The following is a 14,266-nucleotide window of genomic DNA, read 5'->3' on the forward strand; positions in this document are numbered from 1 at the left end:
TTGTGTTTAATAAATTCGAGTAATAATCAAATGGTGCTCCACTAAATAATTTTGCGTTGTGTTTCCTGAAATTTTTAAATCAATTTCCAAATTTGTTGCTCTTCTTTTTCACAAGTAAAATCAGACATATCGAGCGCACTTTTCTGAAGGTTTCTTCGTGTATTGCAGTCGACCCAACGATTGCAGTCTCGGGAACCAAAAGAAGCGGGTGCTAGGACACTCTGGTGTCTATTTTTACTCAACCTACGACGTAACTGTCCAGCTGCGGGTCTTCTCGCGGTCAAATCGTGCGAGAAATGCCACGAATCGGAGGCGACGACGATTCGCTTTTCAGCCGAGAAAAGGCAGGGTGTTCGCGATGCTTGGTTCCGGGGCCCTAAGGAAAAAAAAAATCCGACTGTCCGATCCGAGGAAGCGGCGATAATCAGGATCGGCGGAATTGCCGAAATGTGGTGCGCGCGTTGAATGAGAAGTGCGTTCGTCATTCCTGTTGGGGACTCCGTGTCACGTCGCGGTGCTCTTTCTCGGACGAATCGTCCATCATAGGCAAATATGACAAGCGGGCAGCGCCCCCCACAAAGGGCATCGGCACCGTGAAAAATCTGGCAGAACTGACGTTGCAGATTCGGACCTATCTCGCAATCGGCGGGCCCAGTGAGGTAAGAGAGGCGAGTATCCGCCGGAGGGAAAGAAGCCTGAGGAGAAAGAAGGCCCTTTTCCAATGTGTGACTTTCTTTAGGAACATGCGATGCAACTGGACACCTTCCGAATCGTTGGACGCCGTTAAATCGTTTACGATCCTCGCTTGAAATAAATTTTAACGTACTTCTATTAAGGCGTAGAGATGTGGCGCAAGAATATTATGAAAGAAAATATTTATTATGAAAGTATATATGTTATAACACTATTACGCAGTATCTCTTGTTATAATAGCTGTGATAACTACACGGGACATTCTATATGGATTTTATATGGATTACTAGAAATTTTGCGCTAATTAGCATGAAATATTTTAGCCATAATAAGATAGTTTAAATTAATATGCGACCTGACGTATAAAATCCAATATAAACAAGATTAAAAATCATTAAATGTGAATCAACGACGGATTCAATTGGAGACGACGCTGCATATCTGAAATTGTCGACGAGAGAGCTCTCGGGGAGAAGAACATTATTTTTTTCCGTTTTGCCGGCTATTTTTGCGCAGTCTTGCGCCCAAGGAGTTACTGACCTCTGGCCAGTCTGCGGTACAGCGAATCGCCTATTTTTAAACGCACGAAAAATGCATAGTCTCCCTTCCGAAAGAAATCGAGGAAACGGAGAAAGAGAGAAAAGAAAAACGGGCGAGCGAATTTTATTGTACAGTAATGGCGTGAGAAAAAGAAAGAGAACGAGTGAAAGGAGGCCGAAGAGAAGGAAAAAGAAAGGTTGTTTTATCCGTCGTCGATATTCTTGACAATGTTTATTTCAGAGAGACGGCCACGTATCCCGGTCAAGAAAACTTTCTGCTCTTCTCAAGTGTTTTACAAATACCAAAATCCCTTCTTCAAGGAGGTGTCCGATATCCATCCTGATGACGCGCTCGATTGCGGTAAAACAAAATTGAAAAAAAATACGAGTAGTAGTCGGCGTACGAAAAACGAATAATCGTAAAATTATAATATAATACTATTCTCAAAAACTTTTCATATTTTCCGGTTAAATTAAGAACATTTTTTATTGTAAACATATTCGCGATTTCTTAATATAACGATATATATTAATCTTGCACGAAAATAATGAGCGTTTATAAATGAGAAAAAGAGAAAAAAATAAACAGTTATATTTAACATTCATTACGTGTATAAGAGCGATTTAATCGTTTAGTCGCTGGCAAAGTCAAAAGTCGTCGGCGAACCGTTTTGAAAGGATCTACGGGGAAACGTTCGACGGGACTGACCGATCTACCTGTTCAGGTGCATCTAGGGATTCCGGTGGCTCGCCAATTTAAAAGTAATTTTCTCGAATCCTTTTAAAAAAGAGGCCGTCCAAATCACGTCTTCCCACGGTTGGTGGTCAGCTGGCCTGCGTCCAGAAGCGACGATCTTTCGCTCTATCCGCCCATCTCGCCTGATTCTCCTCTACTTTCCTCTGTTCACTCTTTTTTTTTACGAATTTCGATTTTTCTACCTGGGATCTATCTCGAGTCATCCGAAATCTGGGATAGCGTACGAGATCTCTTTTACAGTTACGTGAAGAGATTCCCACATGAGATACCGGATGAGAACTTATCACCTCATTGTAGCCCCGGCATAGAATTTTCCTAAACTCTGTTTCTGACGCGTGCGTTTTTATAAATTAAACCACAAGAGATTGTTGAATATATTTTCGATCAATGGAGTAATCATTTTGTCTTGCACGTATAAAGTACTACAAAAAATATTTTTTCACAAATTTAAATTAGACGTATTCTAGTATATTAATTACTAATATAGCATATTACATTTTAAATACTGAGATGTACTTCTTTGCGATGTGCTGCGGCAGTACGATTACGATTAAATCTGACATGATCAAATGCATCACGAAGCCTCACAATATCATGCAAATCGTGCGCTACAGAATCCTACAGGAACAATTTGAGCGAGATACGAAGGAAAGAGGAAAATGAGAGGCGCAGAGATTACGCCCAGCTGTGTGGAGTCAATTTTTCGGAAATTGACGCGGCCCGTCACCGGAGACGCTAATGTGAGATCTGGATATCGAGAGCGATCGAGCCGCCGAGGTAACGAAGAATGGAAGCTCGATCGTATAATCGATCCCGATGAATGGCCGAAATTCGATCAAAGGGGGCGATCGGCCATATTGGACGACGAAGAAGGACAGGGTCCTCGCTCGGGAAAATTTTCAAGAACACACGTGGTTCGTGTCGCCCCCGGCGCCCCACCCCTCCTACTTTTTTCTCGGATCGCTTTTTATATACCTCCTCCTTTTACGGGGCCCTAGGATTTTTTTCTTACCCCTTGGCCGGCCATCTGCCGCTACGGAAGGGGCGGCCAAGATGCAGGATCTATGAGGAGGGGTTAGGCCAGAAAAGAGGAAGAAGGATGCGCACACGGTGGAACGGCAGGCGAGAGATGATCCACGATGGAGCAAAGGATGCATTCAGAAGAAAGAAAGACGGATGGAGAACAGAGAGGCGATCGAGGAAGCCCATCATCCGGGGGTAATGGCTTAAGGCCCAGTTTAAGATCTCAGCCAGTAGCTTCTCTATGTCTGTAGGACGAGATTCACATCTATGAGAATCGGTTCGATGACGCCGATGTGCAGCCTGCGACTATAAAAGAGATTTACAAGAAGAGTGGCCAAATAGCCAATATTTGAATAACACTTCATAAAAAATATTCTCTATAATGCGGCTTAATTGCAATTAGTACAAATAAAGAACAATTTTTACCAAAATTAGTAAAATTATAATTATTTATAATGAGAAGTTAATTGATTTAATAACGCTTAATAAAAAGTTACTTCCATTTCATTTACTTTTCAGTTATCTCTTTATAAAAAAATTGTTCTTGGAGTAAATTAAAAAAATTTTTATTTTAATAAATCATAGTTCTCTCATTTATATTTAATTGTCCAAACAATTAACCGAGTATTTTTTCTCATATCGCCTTTGCGCGGTATCGATTTATCTATTTATTAAAAGTAATTTGGATGTAACGTGAAACACCTTTTCTCATAACGGCGCTGTTATCCCGAAACAGAGACTTTTTTTAAGAGTCAGTGCCACGCCAACTGCGGTCCGTTCTCACGAACGGGAGGCGCGACCGTGCGTTTTCCCGAAATTTTTCAGCGGCGAGCTTGCCATCAGTTTTTCGTCGATCCACGGTGCGGGCATGTAGACTCGGGCTAACAACCTAGCAGTATTTTAGTTTTTTTACTCCCCTCCCGAAAATCTTTTTTTGCACCTTCCGCCGCTGAGAAGAATCTGTGCCATTCGGGGTACCGTAAGGGTCGTTTCCTTTCTCCCTCGCTCTTTCTCTCTTTAGTACGTTCCCCCCTTGTTCCCGCTGTTTTTTTTCACCATCCACAAGGTGTTTCCGCCCTGATGCAGTTCCGGCGCCTTGACCCCCCCTTTTCCTCTCTCTGTCTTTATTGGCCTCTAGCAGAAGGGAAAGAAATAAAAAATGCCTAGGCACCCTCGATGGTGGCTGCCACCACCCTACGGTGCCCGTTCGCGCCGCGTACACACTATGTATCGTGATAGACGAGGAATGCACCTAGAACAGCATCGGCACGACGGTGCGTTACCCCCGGGAGGAGCGCAGGATGTTTTTTTCCGGTGCACCGCGGTGGGCCGTGCGAAAGCCGGCGCGGTGAGAATTTTTTTATGCAAAAATGGACATGGGAAAAAACGGGAGTCCATGGACCAACATCGGTCAAACGTCGACGTCACATGCTAGATGCGTCGATAAGATGCGTCGGGAGAGTAACCGGAAGTATTTTAATTATTATTGGACGTGATTTTTTTCCAATTCATTGAGAGAATCGTATTCGTTATGATTATAATCAAAGATATAGTTTACAATTGTAAGTTGTGCTAAAATTGCTAAAATGCATGTATAAATTATGAAGTTCCGACAAAAATTTTTTTAAACATGCAAAATGGATTGTTTTATCATGACATACCTATTATAAATATCAGTGTCATTCGAAATTTTCCTCTACACAGTTGCATACAATATGCAAGACGGATCTCAGTAACAAGTCGAAAATAAAACGCAAAAAATATATATTAGATTTCTGACTCGTTATATTGAGACACATTGATAGACAGCAATTGTATGGATCTCATTAATTCCGAACAAAATGGACTAGGTTCACTACCAGAATCTAATGACCCACTTCACTATCTGTGGTGACGGAAATCAGATTACGCTGGAAGTTAAATTAAAATTTTGGGATCAGAGTTCAGCCGGATCTTGTAGATAATTATAATTCGTCTTGCTAATGATTATAATGCAAAAATTCCACGAAGCATACATATAATACTAGCCGGCGATATGAATCACAATTTATGTCATAAAATCTGTATATTGGAAATGAAGATAGATTTATCGACAAGCATCTCAAATAGTACGAAATCGAATCTTACAGTCTATAACAAAATTAGAGGAAATTTATCGTTCTATATTTAATAATTTATTATTTTTTCATTATATATATTTATATAATATTTCGCACATGTATCTTTATTATTATTTTTTATGTATATTCTGTTTATAGCAACTTATGTTCTGATACTGTTTGGTCTAAAACTAAAATAATAAATAAATTCTTTTTCTCGCGTGAACTCTCTCTCTCTCTCTCTCTCTCTGTCTTTTTCTCTCGCTCTCTTCCTTTGGTTCCGTTGTTTTCTGCTGTCCTGATTTAGTACACCGTTAAATCATCGATGGCGACCTGTCCTCGGAAAGGTATCCTATGGAAATGCGAATTCTACGTGACGTTAATCATCCGCGATGATCGGACAGGCATCGCCGATGCACATACCGATACATATCGATCCAATTTTTACCAGGCGAACTCTCGTCAAAGAAAAAAAAAAACATAAGAAAATATACGCGCGCACATGCACGAGAGTTTCTCACACTTTTCGATTTGTCGATATTTCAAACTCGTCATCTTTAAAAAATATAATTAGGTATATTTTCATGATTAGTAAGATTTCTCGATACTGTTGAATAATTAAGCAAAACTTTTTGATGAATCAACTAATTTTAATGCATATAATTTTAAAGAAAACGTTATTAATGCATATTGTATGTATATTAATAAAAATATTTACATCGCCATTTAAATAATTCATGTTTTATAAAAAAAAACAGTAACATTAAAAATCGCGATCATGCATACGCATATGTACGTATGCTGCACGAAGTATATAAAATGTATTGAGATGTATTAATAATTAGTTCGATGACCCTCGAGGTTCGCGCGGGTTTCGGCAGCGGCGCAGCTCGGCGCAGTTGACGATTGTCAAAAATTTGCTTGGCGGCTAGTCAGGGCATATCCGGTTACGAGGGCTCGTCCAGAAATATCCCGCGGCCGGGAGAAAAACGATAAGGCGGTGCAGGGTATAGCCGATTTCCCGTTCGTGCGTGCCGATGGGGACTTTCCGGGAAAAATAGGCCGCGCCGTTCCCGCGCGCGCGCGTGCACGAGGACCGGGGGCCAACCCTTGCGACAAGGAAGGTCCAAAACTTCTCTAAACACCCTTGGCAAGGGGTCCGTTCTCCGGTTATATTTGGTAACTGTCTCTTCTCAAGCACAACACATGCCGCAGTGGCGTAGCCACGAATAGATCGCGAGTCCGCGTGGTCAATTGCTTCTTTTAACAATTGAATCATGCTTCGCCTATAATCGAAACAACGATGTACGAGTTGCCTAATCAATAAAATTGTTACCGTGATAGTTATCTTCTTGTTCTAAGTTACACAACAATAAAATAAAAAATAAATATCCTACAAATTCAACTGAAGAATGTGTTGAGGAAAGACGGTGTTAAATATTTCGTAATAACATGAAGTACTTACTTCGATAAAACGCGAAAACGATTTACGCAGTTCGTAAAAGTTATGTATTACGATTTATTTAGATCTCCAAATGTAAAAATGTTCGAAGGCAGTTCGGGAGACCAAAGTACGGTTTCGGGTGACCCCTTGACCATCTCAGGTCACCGATACGATTACCAACGCCGGCGCGCAGTCGCTTTAGGGATCGCTTCGCTTTTATCTCCGAACCTCCTTGTCCCTCTTTCACGCTAGCGTCAAGAGAGACCGAGGAGCGACTCGCGGGGAACGGAGAGGGAACGATAAACTCCCACGAAGAGCTGGACGCGGGCAACGGGAGCGCGGCCGAAACCATTGGACCTCCTCCTCGCCGCCGTCTTGGTCGTCGTCGTCGTCGTCGTGGTCGTCGTCGTCGTCGTCGGTGCGAGGCACATGTGCACGTCGCCGAGTCGCCAGACAGATCTTTTTTGTCCCGAAGTAAAAATAATCTTTAAAACCCCGAACAGGATGCGTTGTTAGGGCAGGGATCATGGGTAGGGGAGCTGAGGGGGGAAGGAGAGGAGGATAACGCGCGGGCATCGTCACCAAGACGGTCCACGCAGCCACGGTTTTTTCACCCTTTGGACGGCTCGTCTTCTTGTAACGGGTGTCCGAAATTAACGTCCTGCGACACGGAGGGTCCCTCGCTCGCCCGGCTCGCGCCCAACTTGTTTCTCCGTTTCGAACGATGCGTTCGGCCGCATCTGTCGGAAATGCGGCTTGGGCGATGATCATTGCGGCCGGGAGAGGTTGAGAATACTGGAGGATAATCTTCCGATAAAAAAAGGGCTCGACAAGAAGTTGTCAAATATAAAAATATTTCCATACTTTTTTCGATCGGCAAATATTTATCGTATAAACGATTAAGATCAAGGATCAACTAAAATAATATTTTTTTATTGTACGCTACGGCAAAGAACTGAGCCGAGAAGACGCGACATCTCTCAATCGTGTGCTATTATGCTATCACAGATCACCCGGTGGTCTTCGTATCGGCGACACACTTCGGCGGGCGCGTGACAAGGACATTATCGCGGTCTGTTGGTATTGTTTGACTTAACTAGATGAACGCGCCAATGTACGGGGGCATGTGTCGTCACACGACAAAACCGATTCAGAATGCTCCGGAAAATATAATAACTCAAGTGCGAATAATTCTTTTGTAAAAAATAAAGGAATTAAAAAGAATTGTATATTGTATGGATAGAAAATTTGTTCTATAAAATTAAACGTTTAATCTTTGAAATTAGAGACTAATTTTTATACGTTATTGACTGGCATAATTAGTTGAAGAAACCTTTTAATTCTTTCCACGATAACTGAATATACTCTAAATTATTTAGATATTATTTAGTAGATAAATTGTCCACTCAATGCCTAGTCAATGTATACGTAACTTTTTAATAACGTAATCGTTGCGTCATCAAATTTTGTAGAATACTTCTGGTTATATAACGTTGCCGTTCTACTTCTTGTTAAAAATTTAAACGTCATAATAAAAAAATGGGATAAATATAGAAGGAAGTTGAACATTTCAGAATTATTTCCGACTTCGAAGTCGGAGAGACTTGAGGCATTCATAATCTGCCGGAACTGGGCTTTCTGTCAATCCCTTTTCTATTCGCCTATTTCGTTGCAGGCCAAGGAAGGAGCGTCTTGTTGGGGAACCGTGCTGTCTGCGCGGTCTGAAGGAGAATCGCAGAAACACACGCGTGAGCCGAGAGCCATAGAGCGCGGAAAAATTCTATGAACTTGCGGTCGTCCGGAATACAGTGGCCTCACGGTAATGAATGTGGGAATTTCACACGGGTCAACGGATCGCTGCCTTTTCTAGAGATACGTGCAAGGTGCACTTGGAGTGCACACACACACAGACACGCACTCTCTCTCTCTCTCTCTCCTTCCCACCCTCCTTTTCTCATTTTCTTTCTCTCTCTCTCTCTTTCCTTCTGCCGGTGCAAGACGAGTCAAAGTGTATCCTAATGTGTGCGCTAGTAATAAACCGCTTGATAACTTATGCATTCCGAACGAGCGATACTATCTATCTAGCGCTGCCGTAAATAAGATATACAAACTGGATGCGGCGCATATAAATTCGCGAGCGCATCGTATAAATGTGCGCGGTCCTCTCGACGCGATGTTTCGCGAAAGGCACTCGCTAAATTGCGCGTCGGCAACTTTCCTCGCGCGATCTGGATTCGTTAATTCATCCAGTGCGGGCAATCTAACCGAGAGAGACATTCTCTAGCGCTCATACTCACACAGCTCCGTGTTCATTTAATAATAAATTATTGTATATGATCGCGTATATGATCACGCATATCTTATCGTATATCAGTCTCAAAATGCACCTGCCGTGAATTTAACTGCGAATGAATTCCCTGGATCGAGTATAACAAATTGTTTCTGAAAACTATTCGTTGCAAAGTCATCTCAATGAAAACGAGAAAAGGTAATGGACTCAAATAAGCGCTAATAAGCGACGTTTATGCAAGCGCGTCGTAAAGAACGCGGAATTAATCTTCGAAACACTTCGCCGGGTTTAAACTTACACTGGTGATTCGCGTGCCGTGCATTCATTACTCTTTATTGTGAAATCTCTATTTTTTGCGCTACATACGTTCGGCAATCGCAATAGTAGTAACGAGTTCTCTTCTGAACCTCGAGATCAGTCGATTAGGCGCGATCACGATGCCGCCGCATTGACCACGTTACTTAATGAACAGAAAAATTAGCACTGCGATTCTTAGTTCGGAATAATCTCTGACCCCTTTTTGTTTAAAAAATATTATAATAAATAATTTAGTCAAATCATTTATATAAAACGTAGCGTGAATTTCTTTTGCCTGTAATCAGACTTTTTAATATTGAAGCTATCCCATCTCCCTCTTTTTTTTACTCAGGAAAATTCTAACATACTTTTTTGTTATATTTATCAGTAAACAGTTAAGATAGTTTGTGAAACGGAAAAGAGGAGAAGAATTCATGAGGTTAATCGAAAAATAAATTAAATTCTCGAAAACCTTTCTCGCCCTTCTCCAGATTGGCTGGTCGAGATACGCTGGACGGGCCCACGAAACACTGTCCAGGAGGCCCGAAACGCTTAAGGCCAGCACTAGATAATTTTTTGGGGATTGTTAAAAGTCACTTCAGAGACGCCTCCACCGAGAAACAGACCGAGGACAGGCTGCGTTTGAGGCCTGGGAAGCGTTTTCGGCACCCTTCTCTCCCCTCCTGCCCCCTCTTCGCCACTCGACTCGAGGAAAGTAGAAAAGAGATCGCCCTCCTTACCTCGGCGGAAAATTAAAGGGCGCATCCTATCGCGCGGTCCGTCACCACGGACCGGAGATGAGAGAGAGACACGACGTATACGTAATACGTAAGATACACGAATGCGCATACGTATGACGTAAGCTGTACACGCTTCCTTTGAAACTTCGAACTTCCTATCGCGACCGCCGTGTCTCTTTGTAGACGGATGAACGTCTCGTATCCAGGATAATGCGAGGTTCTTCGCCACGTTTGCGTCTCTTTCCATTCTCCTCTCCTTCTCTCGCTCTCTCTTTTCTCTGCTCTCTTCCTACCTCAGTTCCGCATCTTATCCCGCTCGCCTGGTCGCAGGATCGAGATCCTCCAGCGAGTAATCCCGACGTGGAAAGATCCGCGTCGCGGATATCGATCCCACAAGTAGAATGAGGGGTTTTAGTCGCGGAATAATTAATGTGAGAGAGCAGGTACTTCTGTGTGCTCCTCTCCGCTTTCTCTGTGATTCGACGCCGTGTGTTTACGGCGAGTTCGAGAGACGACGAGCGTGCATCGCGCTACGATCGGTTCGTAAATCTGGCTGCGACCCGTGCATTTAGCACCATTTCGCGTCGCTTGATGCTCGGGGCGCCGTTTTTTCTTCGTTCTACGGTACACGGTTTCGTAATGAAGCGGTAATAGTGCAAGAATCGAAACAATTTCGAATACTAGAAAAACTAAATTTATTATATTATATATTTATATCTGGATCTTTTCATTCAAATTTTTGCTCAAATTTTTTAGTTTCTTTATTTCGTGTCGTGATCAGAGAAAGGATGACCTATTTTGCCAAAAGATTAATTAACATCTTCTATTAATATTAAAAGTGTTATGTATTATATTTATAATTAAGTTTTTAAATCAATGATATTGAAGTAAATTTTACATAGAACTTCTGTCTTTCGTGCTTTGATAAAATATAATTGGACTTGCAACTTCCAAAAAGTCTTCTGTAGTTAGTAAAAGTAACTCGAAGCAATTTGTCACGCGCGCCGGAATTCTGCTACAGAAACTCATCGTCGGTGTAACGAGTGCGGCAACGATCAGCAACGAAAACTTGGCACCGCTCCAAACAACATTAATACGTTTAGATATTACTGCGGTAACTTAAACGCCTGGTCAGCATTAATCGCGTCGTGAAGGCTGCGGTCTTATCATATTTTTAAATATTTTTTTTCGTTTGCATTCGTGAATACATATACAGAGTGCTCGACAAGAAGATTGTAACAGAAGCACGAATAATGTATTTGTCAAATTTGTAAGCAGTCTTGTAGATATTTAAATCGCAACTTAATTAAGGATTTATTCAACATCGAAGATAGTTGCAAGAGTATGAGTAAATTGTAAAATTATCACTTGTCTTATCAAAAGCAGATTAAATAAATACGAAATTCGATAAAAATATCGGCTTAACATAGTATTTCACATTTGTTTTCCGAGCATCCCGTACAACGTGGATTTTCTCGCGCCGGATGCAGAACCGTTGGCTCCTCGCGACCGTTGGAACGCGCCGGAAAAATCGTATCCGCCGCGTTCGCGCCGCGATGCGAAGGAAGGGTTGCGTTTTGGAAAAAGCGCGCCTTTCCCCTACTATCCGTCGCGTTAGAGATACCCGCGCGAGAGAAGACGCGATCTCCCTCCTCGCGGTTATCTCCCGCGCGACAAGGACGACGAACACCGGCGCCGGTATCAGTGAGCGAGAGGAGACGGCAAGAGAGAGAGGAGCGGATCTGGATGGCCAACGTTAAACGGAGAGAAACGAGCGCGCGGGCGTGTGTATGCGGACCCCGTAGGTGTACTCGCGGCTACACAAACGCTCGCGAGTGGAAGGGAGAGAGAGCGAAAGCGAGGGAGAAGAACTGGGGAGGAGGTGTAGAAAGGGAGCGCGCGCGACGTAGGGAGGGGGAGAGAGAGCGAGAGATAGGGAGAGAAAGAGAGAGGAAGCGTTACCCCCACCACGGGGGGTGAAAACTACCCCGAGAGCGCGTGGGGTGTCCGGCCTCGGCGCCGAGGCGAACCGAACGCGTCCGAAGCGAGCGCAGTGCCCGACACACACCAGGTCTCGTACGGCACACGACTAGAGGCGCGCACAGTCCGGCACAGTCCACTCGGCGATACGACCCATGCTGGACCGTCGTCGCTCTGGTCCACGCCGGCATCAGGCATCCAGCACCCGCGCCGTCGGCACCAGGCCGCCGCACCAGACAGCCGCATCAGCCCGTCGAGGTCGTACGTCAACGAGGACGCGGTGTCGTTGCACGTCGTCGTCGACGTCGCGTCATCGTGATCGCGCGTGGTCCAGGGACCGCGGGTGCGCCACGCCGATTGCCGGCAATTAAAAATAGAAAAAAAAGTAACACTGAAACACGAAGCTACGGAGAGGAGAGAGAGAGAGACGTCGAAGGATTCGAGGATACCGCCAGACGACGACCGTCTGGGGAACTGCGGTTCATCGAACCCGCGTGAAACATCGCGCCGCGACACTCTGCGCGACACTCGCGGCGCGACGCTTTTGGACTTGTTTATATTTTCCTTTTTTTTTCCTATTCACTTCGACGAAGGTGACAGCAGTGAGCGAACAGTCAACGAGAGAGGAGCAATTCTGGGATATCGTGAATTCGCCGCGGGAGTCCCACCGTGACTGTGAACTCTGACCGCGGCGACGAACCACCGCGTTCAGTTCGGTTGCGATCAAAAGTTCCTGCGGTTGTTGTCGCGTGTCGGCGCAACATCGGTGCTCTGCAGGTGCCGCAGAGGGAAATCGGCTGGCGGCGAGTCAACGCGCAGAACTACTGTCAATCGGGAAAGCGCCAGCATTCCCGCCGGACGGGCGCGTAAACGTTATCCCGCACCTGTGCGCGGCCGATCGTGTTCCGGTCAGTTAGTCACTCGGTCAACCTGATATTGACACTATCGTTCGCGGAGTCGCGGTGTCATATATGTCGCGCGTATTTCTCGCGGTGGTGAACGCAGTGCGGCCGCGAAAGAATGCGGCCATTGAGGACCATGAGGACCGATATTAGTTGACGAAGAAGTGTCCAGGTTGCGGTGCCCAGGTGCGCGAGACGTATCGGATAAGATATTCAGAAGAGAGCGCGAATCGTGATAGAGAGAACCGGACGCGGCGTGTCCCTAGAAATAAGAAGGACGGGAGAAGACAGTGTTTCGATATCTCGGGAAAAATCGGATGGACCCTCTCGCGGAGGGCGAAAACACGCGGCGGAGGTGAGAGGGAGGAGGGCGGAAGCGTGACGACGGCCGAGATCGGGATCGGGTTCTTTGTCCTGTTGTTCTGTCACCGACGTGCGCTTGTCGCTTCCTCCTTCCTCATCTCGTTCCCGCGGATGTGATCCAGGTGACCGGAAGGTAACAACTGGCAACGGCAACTGCAACCCCTTTTCCGTCCTGGACGACCGGAGCTGAAGCTCGTTCTTCAAGAGACAAGTGTTTCGTGACGAGAATCGAAGATCGCGAACGCCACCATGAGGATCAAAATGCCCGCGGTCAGGATCGCGCAAGGTGAGTGACAATAACAAAAAAAAAAAAAAAAACACATTGCCACGAAATATTATCCGTCGACCTGCCCGTCGACCGATACGAGCTCTTTCTTTCGTGTTTACAGGCCGATGTAATTTTTGGGCAAAAACGCTAAAGCCGATGATAATACAATCCGAAATCATTGGCCACTTCGCGGATCACTATAGATTTAACTGACACGGAAACGAAACACTTGTGGCGGCCGATGGTGCGAAAACACGCGATTAGACACACGCGCTAAATGCGTGATATTTATCACGTTTGCGAAGGCGATGCGCTCGAAATCGTGTACCGCGTTTATGAGCGTGTTTATTGTGCCACGCGGTTGGATGAAACGAGACAACGAAATTATTAAAATCATAAAGCCACCATACTTTAGAATGTCTCGAATTTATCTTAGTCTAATGGTGTGTCAACCAATGATGTGATTAGATTAGATTTGACCGCGTACGCTCGTACGTTTTCTCTATTTGTCCGATTTGGACGACCAAGATAACTAAGTGTCTTCGATAATTAGAACATAATTGTATTTTCGATAAATGTCTACCTACAAGAAGACCAGATAACTAGATCGATTTCATCACTCCATAGATAACTTTATGAATAATTTAAAAATATGTTTCTCTATAGAATCGAAACTAGAAAGAAATAGGAATTCAAAGAAAAAAAAATGGAAGAAGGTATAGCTATATCTATCGGAAAAAAAACAATAGGCTCTGGACGGCAAACTTGAGAGTGTATTTTCAAATTTCAATTACTCGCGCTAGTATCAAAAACATAAATATTTGTAACACAATCGTTGTTTCAAAAAGATTCCTTTCAACAAACATATACT

The 14,266-nt window shown here is 44.2% G+C and overlaps 1 protein-coding gene across 1 annotated transcript in view; it reads left to right on the forward strand.

The window, feature by feature from the left end:
* Positions 1-11,874: 11,874 nt before the first annotated feature.
* The window catches only part of Cph (BCL11 transcription factor chronophage), a 35,258-nt gene continuing 32,866 nt past the window's right edge, over positions 11,875-14,266 (forward strand). The window contains exons 1-2 of the mRNA XM_071776124.1: positions 11,875-13,119; positions 13,250-13,413. Coding sequence (XP_071632225.1) covers positions 13,377-13,413 — 37 coding nt within the window. The 5' untranslated portion in view covers positions 11,875-13,119; positions 13,250-13,376. The remainder of the gene's footprint in view (positions 13,120-13,249; positions 13,414-14,266) is intronic.

This window comes from Temnothorax longispinosus, chromosome 4, assembly GCF_030848805.1.
Source record: "Temnothorax longispinosus isolate EJ_2023e chromosome 4, Tlon_JGU_v1, whole genome shotgun sequence".
Classification (NCBI taxonomy): Eukaryota; Metazoa; Arthropoda; class Insecta; order Hymenoptera; family Formicidae; genus Temnothorax; species Temnothorax longispinosus.